General features: G+C 46.9%; 1 protein-coding gene across 12 annotated transcripts in view; it reads left to right on the forward strand.

Annotated features, from left to right (window-relative positions):
• The window catches only part of CUX1 (cut like homeobox 1), a 367,924-nt gene that overhangs the window by 69,302 nt on the left and 281,789 nt on the right, over window positions 1-16,833 (forward strand). For all 12 annotated transcript variants that reach the window (XM_036308912.1, XM_036308918.1, XM_036308921.1 and 9 more), the window contains exon 2: window positions 9,229-9,339. In XM_036308912.1, coding sequence (XP_036164805.1) covers window positions 9,229-9,339 — 111 coding nt within the window. The remainder of the gene's footprint in view (window positions 1-9,228; window positions 9,340-16,833) is intronic.

The raw sequence follows: 16,833 nt of genomic DNA on the forward strand, positions 1-16,833 counted from the left end.
AATCAATGATTCTCTTTCATCATTTATGTTCCTCTCTCTCTCCCCCTCCCCCTTCCTCTCTGAAGTCAACAAAAATATTGAAGAAAAAAAAAAAGGAATGAAAACACCATGGAGTCAAGGGACCTATTATTCCCTGGGCATTTGTTAGCAGATAAATCATGTACACGCCCAACCTTGGTTTCCTCATTTGTGACATGGGACTAGCAAAGCTCCTCTGGCCACTTTTCTCCCAAGTTCATCCCGAGGTCCATAGGATTGTTAGTGCCAACAGGTCAGACCTCAGCAGCTTCTCCCTGGTCCCCAGTGTGAATCCTGCAGGGGAAAGTGGAAGCTGTGGCTTGGGGGAACACAATAGAAGCAGAAGACAAGGGACCCAGCCAACAGGCCCCCACTTCAACCCAGGAATAAGACAGAGAAGAAAGAGATAGAGAGCCCTGGCAAATGAGATAGCCAGACCTCAAAGACCAACCCAGATGGCAACAGTGGGGGCTCATGAGAAGAGGTAGAGTCTGTTGGGCTCTTGGGAGAAGTACAAGATCAGAGAGGGGTGAGGCAGTCCTGCCATTTGGAGCTGTGCATTGTCTGAAAGGCTGTGGCTGGCAGGCAAATTTAGTTTTGTTTTGCAATCCAGACAGAGCAGTAAAGAATGCTACTTAGGGAACAGACATTTTTGTAGCTCAAAACTGGTCAGATGTCAACAATTTCATATGGTTCAATTAATATGTAAAGCAGAATTCTCTCATTAGGGTTAAAAGATGCCTTTTCCTCATCCTGGGCTGTGTGTGCCTACTCTCAGTGACACCGGTCTCTATCCCCACATACTCCATTATGCATCACCCAGACGCGTCTCTCACGTCTCCCTGTTTAAATGAGAGTCTGGCAAGTACTTTGTGTAGTGCAGTGCAGTGCTTGTTGGATACATCTGGCATTTTTGTCTTTGCATAGTGGGTTTTCGACAGGGTGAAAAACAATAGAAAACAAAATCTTGGTTTATTGAAATTTCTTAATACTGAGGAATTCACAAAAAGGCTGTATGAAAACTTTGTGCTCGTAGCTTTTGTTAGGCCAATTCATTTATTTTTATTCAATTTTATTTTCTGAGCATGCCTTCATTTGATCCAAAATAAAAATTATATTAAAAAATATACTGAGAAACCTGCCCCCACCTCCGTCCCTTCCTACCTGCACCATCATCCAGTGATGCAGCCTTTAGCTGGAAAGGCCACAGGGAGCAAGTGTATGTTGGAGTAATTGTTTCACTTGAATTTCCTAGATTGGAAATTAATATCAAGTCATCCTTCAGAATCACAAAATACTGCGTGCATATTGGACTCACACCATTTTAAGAGTTAAATGGGTATGAGAAAATAATCTTTATTGGAGGTGAGGCCAGGTTGAATAGCAAGAGGAAAACGAAACTAACATCATCACTCATGGCACCAGCATCTGATCTTATCTAATTCTCATAACAGCTCTAGGAGGCATGTGTCTGTGTCCCCATTGTAGGTGAGGCTGCTGGACTGGTCACAGAGCTGACAGGTGGTGAGAGCCCATATGCACACGAGTCTTCCTCTACACTGCCCTGCAGCCCCCCATCCCCAATTCCTGGTCCCAAACACATTCTCTCTTTTCTCTGGGCTCCTGGGGAACAGGACCCACCACCTTCATGCTATAAATACAGCCACTATGCTCTGTGCCCTGTGAGATCTGGCTAGGAGGTTTCGTTCCTATCATTTCCCTCTAATTGCCAAGATAGGGGAAGATGGCTGGTTGTGTTGTACAGATTTCAGCAAGGCTGAAACACAGTGAGTGTTTCTGATTAAACCCCTGGATAACTAGAAACTTGAACTCTAGGCAGTCTCTTGCTCACACACCCACGTTTTTGTTCCCTGAGTCAGAGAACCACAGAGAGTGATTAACCCATAGAGGTCACTTCTTGTCCACCCAGTTAAGCCAGCATTTACTGAGCACCTACTGTGTGTTGGCGCTCTGCTGGCACCCCAGGAACCTCACTTTCCCTGCTCTGGGAAAAGCACTCCTTCCCTGAATGTCCCCTTTTGGTATCTGCAGTTGGAGGCACAGAAATGAAGCAGAGGTGGCCCATCTAACGGGAAGAGCCTCAACGGCGAACCCCATGTTTGCCGCTCCCTGTTTTTCTAAAGGCCCAATTGAAATGGACTTTTCCTATTCCTGTGTCCCTTTCCCCCATTCTTACAGTGGAGTTTCTGAGGCTGCTTAGAGAGTTTGCCTGGCTGCTTCTCCTCTAGTGTCCACAGAAGGCTGGGTCTACTCCTTTCCCTCAGACTCTCAGCACAGGCTGTTCCTCTGCTTGAAAGCCTTTCCTTTTTCTCTTCCATTAAACTGTCAGATCTCCAGTCTGACCACTTCCAAGGGCTCCTAAGCAGGGAGGAGCCCCTCTTAGCCATATACTTCTAATTCTTATAAAAGTAGTACCATTCTACAACTTTACCCAACTTTGAGGGTGAGTGAGAGGGGAGTGTGGGTCTCCTCCATGTTCCCCCTCCCCTCTTCCTCAGCCATTCTTGCCTTCAAGAGCCAGTTCTGCCAGCCTTTCCTCTTCCTCCTCAGCCCCCCAGAGCCTCCTGAACTGTTCCAGACTATTCTCTGCCATTCAGGACTTCAGTGCTTGGGTTAGCCCTTTTTCTTTCTCTCTTTCTTTCTCGCTTTCTTTCTTGCTTGCTTTATTTCTTTCGCACAGCCATCTCTGTTTCCTACTGGAAGCCTTGCCAGCCTGCAGAGTTCTTAAATGTGTCTCCTCTCTTCTTATAATGGATATTGGTGCCTCTGCCTGGAGTGTATGGAGTATATCCCTGCCAGCCTGCAGGCTCTTATTTGAGGTGCTATTATTTTCATGAAGCTGCTTCTAATTTTCTCCCAAGGAGAAGCAATCTCTCCTCCTTTGAGCCCGTTAGCACTTTTTCTTGGGATTTCTGTTATAGTGTTTACTTTATTTTGCCTTTTTTTTTTTAGCTTATTCTTTCATTTATCAAATTTTGACTACCCACCTGTGATGTGCCCCAGCAGCACATGCAGTGCTGAGAATCCCGTAGTGAGCAACACACAGGCCTTGCCAGAGCTTATAGCCCACTGGCTGGACTTTAACCGGGCACCTACCCACACAAATGCAGAACTGCAAACTAGGCTCTCTGCCAGAGGCACAGTTCAGGGATGGGGCACATGCCTCCCAATCTCTTCTGGGTAGGGTAGAGGGGGATAAAGGGACAGGAGAAGGGGTATTTTGAGCAGAGATCAGGCAGTTCACTGAAGAGAGAAAGGAAAGGCTTTCAAGCAGAGGAAACAGCCTGTGCTGCGGGTCCGAGGGAAAGGAATAGACCCAGCCTTCTGCTGACACTAGAGGAGGACCAACGTGCCAGTTTAGGAGCCTGGGCGCCCTCAGTGGTCTCATCCCAAGTCCTCTGGGAAGCCACTGAACACTTTTGAGTAAGAATGACAAGCTCAGATTTGGGCTATGTCATGGCATGTCCCTTTTCTTGCAGGGTATATGTATATATCCGGTCACCTTTACAGGTGTGTGGTAATTTATGCCCATGAGGGAATGAGGGGTGCCTTAATCTTGCATCAGACTGAACTCCCTGAAGCTCCCTGAACCTACTCCAGTACCTCCTTGCCATTAGTCGGTGCTGTTTTTCTCCATTCAGTTTGCCTTTTCCCCTCCTTGCCTTCTCTGGGCTGCATGCAGGGAGAGTGGGAGCCCACAGTTCAGGGCGGGGTGGGTGGGTCTCTCCCTCTGTTCCATCTGTTCCATCTTTGCCACTCGTCCACTAGGGTCCCTGTTGGAGATCCGTCTACTTCTGTGGAAACTACAGCTTCCTGAGTGGAAATGCTCACTGCTGGCTAACATGACTGACATCACATGACAACATTGTAGCCATAATTCAGAGTTGTGCATTCCCTGGTCCTGAATCAGAGTGTGTGAGTGGAACAGTGTAAGGATTAAATGTCTGAAAAAAAAAAACACTTGGGAAATACGGAGTCAGACTTGATTCTCTATAAAGTAAATGAACATTGACTTTGGGAATTCTGCAAGGTTCTCCTTTAAATAGAGATCATTGTCACATACCCATGAACAGAACACAATGTTCTTCCTGTAGTACCATGTAGGAGTACCTTTCTGGGAATAAGGTGTTCATAGGTCCTTATCAGTCCTTCAAACCTATGTTGTCTCATTATAGAGGGAAAAGAGATTTTAATAAATAAATACTTACTTTTAAGGAGTAGTCAGTACATTTACATGCTCAAAATTAAAAAGGTACAAATAGATAGACAGTGAAAGGACCCCCTCCCAGGCTCTGCCTGTTCATTTTCCTCCCCAGGATAGGGAATGGCAGCAGCATCTTTTACTTGTGGATCCTTCCAGAGAGAGCCTGTGTGTAAGCACATTACATATGCCTGTAGATCTGTGTACTCACAGTGGCTGTCCTGGTCACTGTTTGGGGACATGTCTGGGGAGTGGCTTTTACATTTCTATTTGAACATACCTATTTTCACACTGGTACCAACCTGCCTCCTAGCAGTCCCTGTCACTATGCCCAAGCCAGGCTGGCCTCTGCTTACTGATGGCACTTTCCTGTCATGTGCCCCTACCCCATTCCCACCCATTCCCTGGGGGGACATGACCAGGCTCCTGGTTCTTCTGAGTCCTGTTCTGGGTCTATGACAGCACCTACTCCCCAGGTATTGTGCCAGGTACTCAATGAGCCCACATAAAGAGGAGGAGGAGGGTGATGGGGACTGAGCCAGCCTCGCCCACAGATCCAAGGCAAGATGGACATCTTTCACAAAAATTTGAAGAGCTTTCTTGTTGGCAGTATGTTCTCCCTTTTCTACCTCTGCTTCTGCTTTCGTTCCACCAGCCTGGTCCCTCTGTCTTGTCACTCTTCCGTGCCTGCCTAGTTTCTTCGGCTGGACCGTGGGTACCTGGAGGTCAGTTCAGGGTCAGGTTCCAATTCATCTGTGCAACCCAGGTGCCTCCAGCCTAATTGGGGATACTGGTGGCAGAATGAATTGAGGCCTAAATAAGTGCATGGCTCTGATAGTACAGAAAAAGTTACCTTGATGGAGCACTTGACTTGCATTATCGTAATTATCTCCGGAGAGGGAATGTTATTTGACCAAAACTACACAGGTTACAGCAGAGATGGAGCCTGGATTTCAAGCCAGGATTCTCTGAAGCCACTGTCTGAGGGTTATGAGATATTCTGTGTAGGGGTATGACAAGGAGGAGGCCGATGTTAGGTGGGCTTGGGCCCTTCACTCCTTTCTAGTCAGAGCAGCTCCCATTTGTCCAGATGATTCTGTTGCTGGAAATGAAATAGAAAATGTCATGAGGACTACCTGGTGCAGAAACACAGAAACTGCGGTTGGTATTTTCCTTTTTGCACAAGTATTCTTTGTTTTCACTAATAAAGCCATTTAAAATTCTCACATAGGATTTGCTGTTTGATTAGTTTAACAGGTAGGCACTAAAGAAACACCAGATGAACTTTTTGGCTTAAAATTAGCGACCATAAAAAGACAATACTTGCATTGCTGATGCAGTTGGCCCGGTGATTTCTCTGTCAGCCCAGTGTGCTCAGAGACAGGGGGCCTCCTCCACAGGCCTGGCCTGGGGCCTAGGAAGAGAGAGAGTCTCACAAAAGCGGGACTTGTTTTATTTGGGAAATATTTCCCCCACAGTTTCTTTTAAATAGGCAGGTTTGTGGTTGCTGTTTATTGTTTGTGTTTAATAAATCTTTAATCCTTGGCTGAGAGGCTGAGGTTCAGGCAGAGAGAAACTTAAAATGTTAGGAGTTTGGTCCTTTTAAGATCAGTCAGAAATGGAGAAAAAGCATGCCAGAAGTTGTAATCCAGAGGAAAAAAGGATTACAGCCATCCACAACTCTTGGGTAGTACCCTTGTTTCATAGAGTGAGATGCACTGAACCCTTGGTTCCACAGCCAGAAGTCTTTCCCTGGACATTGTCGCCTCCTGACATTAGCCATCTCTTGGTCACTTAGAACGAAAACCCCACAGCTTCTCCAGGTGCCGTCCTTGCAAGACCCTTTCCCAGGACTTTCTCCGGCACTTTCGGCCTAGTTGGAAGGGCCTCTGTGTTCAGAGCCCATGGGTTCTCCCCCAACCCTGCCAGCTTCCCATCACCTCAGATCTGGGGCTGTTGGTGTTTCCATCAGGAGAAGAGTTCTAAATAGTTCTGAGAAGACAACCTCCTCTGTCCTTCCTCTGGAAAGTCTGGCCACCTCCTCCTCATTCATAAGCCCTGAGACTGGCCAGTGTGCAGTGCGTTGGGCAAGAAACAGCTGTTGTTTTGACAAAGGATGTGCTTGCCTCACTTTTTGCATCACCAGAGTGAGTCAGGAGGCCATTGCCGACCCTGGGCAGGTGGACCCGCAGACCATGAACTCATATATGGGGTGCATTATGTAAAATATGTTTCTATAATTATATGTGTATTTTTTCACATTAGCAGGATTTAAAAAATTTAAGATATATTGCAGTTTTTCCTATTAGGTAATCCATGTACAAGGCAAAATAGCCAAAAGATATATATTGAAGAGCAAGTCCCTCCTCCCTGGTGCCTCCTCAGAGCCAAGGACAGTTTCAGTTGTCTCCTGCACCTTTCTAGAGATAGTTGAAACTTATGTAAGCATATGAATAGAGACTTTCTTAAATAGTGTTAGCATTGTTTCGCACATTGCTTTTTTCACTTAAATATATCTTGAAGATCACTTCATCTTAGATAGTGCATGTAGGACTGTATTTTTTCTTTTTTAACCATTGCAGAATAACCCTGAGTAGATATGCCAGTCTGCTATTGCTGGATATTTAGGTTGGTTTTCAGTTTTTTGTTTTTTCTCTTTGTAAGTTTTTAATGCCTTTCAGATGTAGGGACTCTACGTTCGATCTCACTTGTGACTAGTGACTCAGGGCTGAGGGTTCTGTATTTTAGGCCACCTCCCCTAAACACATTAAATTCCCTTGTTAATGTGTCATTATATTTGACACTTTGAGTGTAGGCAGGCTGGGTAGATAATAAAACAGTATTTGGCTTATGTTTAATAACTATCTCCTCCCTTTGTGTTGTCCCCACAGCCTGGGAAAGCCTTGGTGTCCTTCAGAAGGGTTCGGTGGTGTTATCTCAAGGGATTCAATCAAAGATTGTAACGATTGCGAGGCTTAAATCTGACCAACCAAACTTGGGGAGGTGACAGCTGCCCTCCCTCGCAATCTGTGAATGTTCGGTCTTTTCTCCTCGCTGTGCCAATCTGTTTTCCTGGTGGCGGGTGGCAACACGGTATTATATTTGGAGACCCCCGTTGGTTTCTCATGTGGACCTGCATATGTCTGCACGGGTGGGGAAGGGAGTGTGGCAGGCCCCTGGGGGGTCCCCGACTGCCAGTAGCAGGTCTCCTCAGGCTCGCTGGCCCTGCAGCCCGGTGGTAAAGATGGGTTTGCCTTCCATCCAGCGACCTGTCCCAGGCACCGCCTTTCTCAGTCTGGCTCTCTGATGGATCTGCCTGGGGGGTTTGCGGGGAACCTCGGGGATCAGAGGGTCTCATAGATCGCATGCTCTTTTGATGTCTTCCAAAGCACCCCACCCCCAATCCCACTGTCTCCAAGCTCTTTCCTCTAGTGAACCTGCAGCATCCAGCACTGGGCCACAGAAGTCACCAAACACTGCTGATTTTGTGCCCTCTACCCCCCAGCTCTGGAACTAGGGTCCTCATTGAAAGCAGTCAAGGGCTCTTTGTTTTCCTCTAAGTTTTCTGCATCCGTGTGTGATTGGAACGAAACATCAACTTTACTTTTTTTGTCATATTTCAATATTGGCTTCTTTCCCCTTCTTGAAGTCTCCCTTTATAACTTCTGCTGCTGCTGCTTAAATATAGATGTCTAAGTCCTCCTCCTTACCAGATTGTTTATATTTTTGAAAAGCCTTCTGCTTATCTGCGATTGCTCTCTCTTCTCTATCTCCATCCCCACATTACCACATTGCTTTCGGTTGCTCTTTTTTTCTGCCTTCACTTGACTGGGATGTGTTTCAAATGTGGTCTATCAAAATGTGCAGTGTTTCCCTCTTTGCTGCAGTAGCTTTGACATCTGTTCTTGAATTCTAGCCCACGTTATTCTTTTGGACTTGTTTGCCCAAGATTTGCTGTAATGCCAGAATCACTAAAGGGAAGAGTGTGGTGTGGTATTCTCTCCCCCTCCAGTCCCCGCCCCCCCTTTTAAACTGTCCAGTGTCCAAGTCGACAGCACACTGGATGTTTGTTCCAGCACTCTGTCATCTCGTCTGGCAGTGGCCCACCCGTAGTGGTACGAGTGAAGTGTTCACCAGCAGGGCTTACAGACTACTTCAGTATTTCCACCAAAAAGGAAAGCAGGTGGAACTTCATGAGGTGGGTGGAGGGAAGGTTGGAGAAACTCTCGCCTGCTTCCTGGATGGTTCTGGATGGATTTTCATTTTTATTTTACTTGCCTTTCAGCCTTTGATGGGGTCCTTGCTCTGTTGTGCCTGCGCCTGGGGGGAATAGTCAGGACCATTGAGAAGCCACTTGGGACAGCCACTTTAATCCTAAGCATGTGCTAGTGTGTGTCTTTAAAATGGGCCTCTCAGTGGCTATGGGAACGTGTCCTTGAGCTCCTGCTGTCAGCCAGGAACACCTTTCTGGGCCCATCTGCTGTAGGCTTGTTTGAAACTGATCCTTTTGGTGGCTTCTCCCAGAATTCCTGAGGTCAGGGCACAGGTTCTTTGCTGCTTTGAGTATCAGTTTGTTGTGTATAGCAGAGCCCAGAGCCCTTAGCCTTTAACAGGTCCTTTTACAGGGAACCCATTCCTGGTGCTTCTCAGAATCCCAGTACCAGTGAAATAGTTTGAGAATAACCAATAAGCCTCATTCTGAGTGTTTATAAGATATTAGAAATGCCTTGGAATTTACCTTATAAAACTCCCTCTTGTTTTTAAGAGGGAGTTTGGTTTTTTCAAACTAGCGCATGGGGCTGGATGGGAACCGTGTGATTGTGTCTCTTTCCTTGTCCACAGCCCCCAGCGCCGCCTCTGTCGACAAGTTGACAGTCCCTGGAGCACCGGGGCTGTCCCCAGTGTTCTGGTCAAATGCAAATATGATCCCCTCTGGTACAAACTGCAATTACAATCTTGTCTTCCCTTTTTTTTGTCTTTCTTGACAGAGGGAACTCGATGCCACCGCAACAGTATTGGCAAACCGGCAAGATGAAAGCGAGCAGTCTAGAAAGCGGCTCATTGAGCAGAGCCGAGAGTTCAAGAAGAACACTCCAGAGGTGAGGCAGCATTCTGGCCAGGTCTCTTTGCAGGGGTCCCACTGTCCTGTACATAATCAGAAGACATGTTGTAAGCATTTAATTTCTCTCAGACAGTCTGCCTTCTTTTGACGGCCCTCAGCCCTGTACCAGCAGACTGCATGCTTCCACGAGGGCTGGAGAATGCGGGCATTGACAGGTTGTCTGAGCAAATTAAAGCACGAGCTAATTGCAGATGGCAGACACTGCATTCTGGGTCTTCAAGAATACGTGGCCAGGTGTGTGACCAGGTCAGATCCTTGAGCCCATCCCGACCTCTGGCCCCTGCCCTCCATGCCCACACTACCCCCGAGTCCATGGAGGGTCACTGAGTGTGAGGATGTAGTTGGTCTGAGGACTGCCCACATCTCAGGATGCATATGCCAATACTTCTTGTAAATCAGACATTTAATCTGGTAAGGCCTTTTAAATGCCTCTGTTTCCTGAAATATGCTTTAAAGGGCATTGGAAATGTGCTCTTTATGTGCTCCTGTGTGTGTGTGTGTGTGTGTGTGTGTGTGTGTGTGTGTGTGTGTGAAGTTTGTGTTCGGAGGACAGTGTTTGGAGTAGTTAGGTCAGCAGATTTGGCCCCGTCTCCCAGGCCTCCAGATTCTTCCTTGGAGGACAAAGGGACAGGCCTGGAAGAATAGCTGCTTTCTGGGAGGGTGCTTTAACTTTCACAATATACCTCATTTATAATATACAGAAATCCTGGAAAATGGTACGTGAATTGAATTTTTAAAAGTGGACTTAAGTGTTCCAAGGAGATTGCTATTTAAGTGAGTGCTATTGTGAATCATTTGGGGAAACAAATAATTAACCCTCTGTTTTCAGAATAAATATGTTGGGAGAAAACATAACAGCTCAGGGGAAAGAGAAAGGGCTCTAGGGGCAGACCTACCTAAAGGCTTTTAAATTGAGACCCACGATTTACCCTCTCCACCCCACCCCGTCCTGTGTGAATCTGCCATATTTCGACAGACCAAAAATGCGGATTAAAGTAATTCATGCCTGGGGGTTGCTGCCGTTGGCAGTTTCGGGGGAGCCTCTATTCTCCATGTTCCACCTTGTCCCGAGTAAAGACAGGAGCAAAGAAAGGAACCAAGGATAGGACCCTCTGTTGCCTCCTCCTCTTGGGCTGCTTCAGGGTAGGTCTTCCTAGAGCAGTGATGGCAAACCTATGACATGCATGTCAGAGGTGACACACGAACTCATTTTTTTGGTTGATTTTTTCTTTGTTAAATGGCATTTAACTATATAAAATAAATATCAAAAATATAAATCTTTGTTTTACTATGGTTGCAAATATCAAAAAATTTCTATATGTGACACGGCACCAGAGTTAAGTTAGGGTTTTTCAAAATGCTGACACGCCGAGCTCAAAAGGTTCACCATCACTGTCCTAGAGAGTCTTGCAGTGGGGTTTCCCAAGCTCTCGTCCTTGACTTTGTTTCCCCCACCAACCTCTGCCATGTCTGTCTCTCGAGCCACTCTCAGCACCGTTCCGGTAAGCAACCGTCACCTGCTGTCCTGTGTTCTTACTGCCCTCCCTTGGGGACTGTATGTCCAGGAGTGACCATAGAAAAAAGAAGGTTAGACAACCTTAAGTAAACCTAATCTGTCATACGACAAGGACTGTGAGGAGGATGAAGCAGAGAACTGGATTCTTGGGTATTCCTCTGGAGCCCCAGATTCTTGTTAGCTGCCAAGGGCCTGTTCCAGGCGAGGAGGCGCATGTTTCACCCGGCCACCTAGTGCTGCACTCAGTTGACAAATGTTGATTGTACTGAACTGGGCCCAGTCCCTCCATTGATGTCTAAGTGGGCCTCATTTTTGCAGGAACTGGGGACCAGCTCACACAGTTTGTGTTGCATCCCAGGCCAGTTACTTGAAAAAGCCTAACCTTAAACAGCATTTTATTTCCTAATCCCAATAAATAGAAGAGGCTTGGGAAGAAAGCAGCCTGGTTAGTACATGCCATTTGGGGCACTGTTTTTCAGGGCACAGTTTTAAATGTCGTTTCCTGTGGAGAAAGGGACCAAGAAACTCCCCTGTGAGAGGATGGAAGTTGCCATCCCGCTTGTTTCTGGCCTCTGCTAGTTGGTCGAGGCTGGTACCCACTCGGGCTGCTTCCACTGCAGTAGGGAGAGTGTGCTGTAGCAGAATCTCAGGAAGTGTAGAAGGGTGAAGCTGCTTGCAGGCTCCCGCCCCCACCTCTCCCCTTGCGTTTTCCTATCCCAGGTTCATCCTGGAAACCTATAGGGGTCCCTGTGGGAACCCTGAGGCAAGACTGATAGAGATGACTGGCATATTCACTCTTCCACCAACCAGAATCTTCTCTTTGAAATTTTGAAGCCACTTAAGGCCATGGTGGGGGTGGGTAGCTGCAGCTGGGGTCCTCTGGGGTACACAGAGGGATGGGAGTATGTGGGAGGTAGACTGGTGGTAAATGTGGGGGCTCTGGTGAGTATGGGGCCTGGGATCTAGAGGGGATATTGGATTGTCACTTTGGGGTTTCAGATCAGAGGAGCCCGACTTCTCTTCGACATTAGTCACTTCTCCTGATTCCACCACTGGACAGATTATTAAACAAGGAAGGAAACTGATTGCCCTTTACTATAGAGGGAACATGCTAGAAGATGGACCTGTGAACATGAAGGTTGCTTAGAACTTTGTTGACTTGCTGGTAGGAAAGATATCTTTTCATGTGGATACAGACTAGGATCCTCATGCTTCACATGGTTGGCCGAGTGAGGCCCTGGGGGCCACTGAGGCAGACCAGGGCCAGTGGTGCTCTTGCTGGTGTCGCACCAAGTGTGTTGATTCTCAGTGAAAAAGCTGGGATTCCTCTTTGTTCTGGATAAGAAGGAAATGTCCTCCCAGTGTTTGTTGAATATCCAGTGTTTAATATGCAGGATTAGGCACCAGGGTGAAGGCAGAGGTGAGTAAGGTTGTCCCTCGACAGGGAATTTGTATTTTCCTGGGCTGGGCCTGCCCAAGAGCAACTGGGAAACCTCAAGTCCAGAGGGACAGGTGGGCTCTGACAGGAGGCTTTGGGAAAGGCAGGTGGAATCTGACAGGCTGGATCACTCCCCCAGGACAAGCCACAGGAACACAGAGAGGCAGGCGCCGGGGTGGCCAGATCCTTGAATATCGTTTGTTTAGAATGTTTTTTTTAAAGTTTCAGTTTTATGTCATTAGATTAACACCTTTATAGTCAGTTGATGTTATTGCTTATGTCTTTTTACCCTTAGAATTATAGTTAATTTGAAGGAGATTGCAGTGACTCTGCAAATAAAGTTTTATGCATTTCTTTGATTCCAAAAATGAGTTCCTTTCAAAGAAAAACATTTTCAATTTTGTAACTAAACATTCATTTCCTACTGAATTAATAATTGGGAGTTGAACATAAAAGACTGGGGTATTTCTAGGTTGTGTAGCTTTCCATATTATTTTTGCAGGTGACTTACTGGCTGTTGCCATTGGGCAAATTACTTAACCTCGCAAAGTCTCAGTTTCATCATCTATAAAAAGTGTAATAACAGGGCCCAGCTCACAGGATTGATAGGTGTGTGTGTGGAGGCTCTGCACCGACCTGGCACCTGGCGTCCAGTCTGTGTCTGTTACTAGAATTAACTTAGAACGAGTACCTTGGAATGCATGAGATGCAGCTGATTTCTGTTCCTCAAAGCTAGTTCAGGGAACTTTAAAAAACACACAACAAATACAGGTAATTTCAGCCCAAAGTGTTCCAAAAGCTGGCTTGTAATAACAGTTTATCATTTTACAGGATGCCTTTTGAACATCTTCCATGTGCCAGACGGTTTGGCCCTGGGGGTAAAATCCTGTCCCCTTCTTATCTTCCTACCTTGCACGTAGAACATCCTGACACCGTGTATTCAGTGCTAGGATAGTATAACTGGAACCTTCTGCATGTCGACTTTCACCCAGAAACATTCACATATCCATGGTGGGAAGGATCTAAGCTACAAGCACCTCAGTAACTCTTGCTATAGATAGATAGGGCTGCTTTTTAAGCCTCGCTTCTCAACCTTTGCAATGTTGGTGAATGTTAAGGACCCACTCCCCTGAGAAATGCATGTATTTCCATAGAGTTTCTCTTGGACTCTGAAACTCACCTGGACCACTGACTTAGAGAACAGCTCTGGGCACACATCGGCAGTCTCAGTATGCCACTCTGGGAGCATCTTGTGTGACTCCTCCTTCACCCTCCTCCTAGCTGTGCCCAGGGTAGGAGGGATGAAAGGAGGGGCAGGGGCTGTGTGAGGGATCACTGCCAAGGCCCTGACCTCTGGGCAGAGGCCACTGTGCTCCAGCCTCCAAGCTGGGCACTAAGGTGGTGGAACCGGGCCACCTCCGGTTGGATTGGGGCCCCACAGGCTGGCAGCAGGCGCAGACATCTCTGCGTTGGATGAAGCTTTGCTCCTGCCTGCGGCTGGTGAAGGGCAAGGCCAGCCAGGTGGCAGTGTGTGCAGGGGAGGGGAAGCAGTAGCTGTCTCAAGGCCTAGTGGTGGTAGAACTGTGTGCAGTGTAGGCCAACCCCCTTGCCTTCTGCTTTTCTGTTGCTTTGATCAGAGATCTGAGGCACAGGCAAGCCAGGAATACCTTTGATGCTCCAGATGGCATCTGTATTGATAAAGTTGACTGCAGATTGGATCAGTGGTGACATAGAAGCATGTAGGTGCCACCACCCAGAAACCCCCAGGGCACTCGGCCAGTTCCCCACTCCTGGAAACTGAGTTATTTTCTGTTGGGTACCATAAAAGGGACAGCACTAGAGTTTCATGATTCTGCCTAGGAATTGCTTTTTTTCTTGCTTTTCCACTTGGTTAATTTTTATGTTTGGCTCCCAGACCAAAGTTTGACTTGAGGTTGCCACAGCTACTGCTCAGCCAAGCTGAGACTTGAACCCAGGCAGTATGAGCCTGGGTCGATTCTCTTAACTGTGGGGCTGTGCTGCCCCCGGACAGGCCCAGAAGCTGGAGCAAACGCAGATGCAGCTCTGTGCAGTGCAGGCCCTACGGTGAGGACACAGGATGTTTGCAGGGGAAGAGTTCCAGCTCACCGGCCTGTGCTCTTAGAATGAGATGCTTGATTGCCACAAGAGAAGTCTTCATTGTTGGACTTGTTTCCAGAAAGAGCACGGAGATGCTTTTTGTTTTATTACAATTATTTTCAGAAAGGACAGGACCATCCTTTATGGGGGTGAGAGGAGGAGACCCACAGACCCAAGATGCAGTGATTTTGATCATAATACATGCTCAGGGTTTGTTTTTGTGCTGTCATTGTGTTCAACTCCTACCCTATAATGTGTCTTAGGTGGCTCTCTCTCTGACTTTGCAAGGTTCATTTATATTTCCTGTAGAAGGGGCCACATCTCTTCTGTGAGATTTAAAAGTGAGCTTCAATTCCGGAGCTCTCGTTGGTCAGTTTTCTCCCTGATGTATTTTTGTCTAAACATCTCTTCTCTGGAGTGTTAATCCTCATGACACCTGGTCTACCATGCTTACATTCCGGATCTGTTCTCTATATCTGTCCTGCCCAATGCATATGGCTTCTTTTCATGTCACCATTTCTTGCCTCTGCTGTCAACAGCAGAGCAGCCCCCAGCCCTGACCATTTGGGACACAGTTCCCCAGGGTCAGCACTGGGACTGACCACCCCTTCCTCACTCGCTGTTCCCACCAGGGCAGGTGGCCCTGGGCCTGACACCAGCTGCAGCCTCGCAACCCCGCCTCCTGGTCAGCATGCCTAACTGTGACAGGGAATGTTCATTTTACTGCTGACATAACTGCCTGTTCATTGGCGTTCATTTCCTGAGTGCCAGAATCTTAATTTGCCCTTTCTGTCTCAGGCTAGAGTGTTTTTCTGAGTTTTACATTCTTGGGAAACTGTTGTAAAAAATCAGGAGTCACCTTCAGCTATGACTTGGAAAGCAATCTTGCGCCATCATTGAAATGAACTCAATTAGTGGATTCTTTCTGGACTCTGGCAGGTGGGGGAGGGGGGACGCAGGTGAGTGTCTTCTTTAGGAAAGCCACAGTCATCTTTTCACTGATGAAGATGGATATGAAATCACATGCCCCAACACAGTTCCTTCACACATAAGTCACCCGCTCCCTTTTTGCCGATGTGAGGAAGACAAAAGGATGGAAAGATGCTGCAAAGTTTCAACTCCTTTTTCACTCCCTGTGAGAAAAGGAGTCAGCAGGCTGGGGGAGGGTTGGCGGGGGGTGGGAGTGGGGGTAATATATAGTTGTGGCCCAGGCCCAAATACATTTAGTCACTGCCTCTACAGCCTTTATATAGACACTGCAGGGAGTGACTCAGCCTGGAAAAAGAGAGTCACTTAAAAATAAAGTTGAGACTCAAATGGACACGTCCTGCACAGGCTGCCTTGAGATATTGAGGTTTGAGCTTGGTTAGAAGCCTGAGGGGTGTCTTTGCTTTGCAGGACCCAGCTGGGGTCCCCCTTGAGTCAGGTAGCTAAGGAGGATTAAAGGAGCTCTCTAAACTCTAAAGCAGCATTCAGACGTTTTAGCTGTGATGGGACACGGTTGTGTGTAGGGTAGTAACTGAACTCTAACTCTTACCTTGTTCTAAACAAATTGATGGACTGTGGAAGCCGGTATGGCTCTCTAGTGTACCACTCAGCTTTTGTTTTTGCTTCCATCCTCATAGGAATCTAAAATCAGTGAAGAAGAAAGTCAACAGCATAATGTTTCTTGTATCTCATTGGACACTCAAATGGATTCATTGAAGCCCATAGCACTGATTTGACAAATCTGACTTTTAAAGAGGAGAGCAGACAGACATGCCCCTAGGCACATGGACCTTTAGGAAAGGCAGTGATGGGATGGAGGCCTACAAGCTAAGAAGATCAGGGGCATAGGGTGGACACACCAGGTAGGAATACGAGCATCCCCATCATCCAGCAAATTGCTCGTGTTGGGGGTCCAGGAATCTAGCCACAGCTCTGTAGCCGAATCTGCAGCTCTGGTACAATTCCTTTCTTCCATTTGTAAAGGGTAAGGACCTGCAGCAGGAGTGGGGTGCCTTCATTGCGTTTTCATTTAGCCATGGACCTCCATGGACACTTTATGGTGATTATAGTATGAAAGGTCCTGTCAAATCTACAGCATGCATTTAGAAATCTTTCCTTTACAGAGCAGAGGTTTTAAAAATGTTAATTACATCACTGTACGATTGGTTGGTTTCTCAAACAGGCAGATAATAAAGCTTTGACACAAATTTTATTTTATTTATTTATTTTTTTAAAATATATTTTATTGATTTTTTACAGAGAGGAAGGGAGAGAGATAGAGTCAGAAACATCGATGAGAGAGAAATGTCGACCAGCTGCCTCCTGCACATCTTCCACTGGAGATGTGCCCGCAACCCAGGTACATGCCCTTGACCGGAATTGAACCTGGGACCCTTGATTCCGCAGGCTGA

Source organism: Myotis myotis, unplaced genomic scaffold (assembly GCF_014108235.1).
Source record: "Myotis myotis isolate mMyoMyo1 unplaced genomic scaffold, mMyoMyo1.p scaffold_m19_p_5, whole genome shotgun sequence".
Taxonomy (NCBI): Eukaryota; Metazoa; Chordata; class Mammalia; order Chiroptera; family Vespertilionidae; genus Myotis; species Myotis myotis.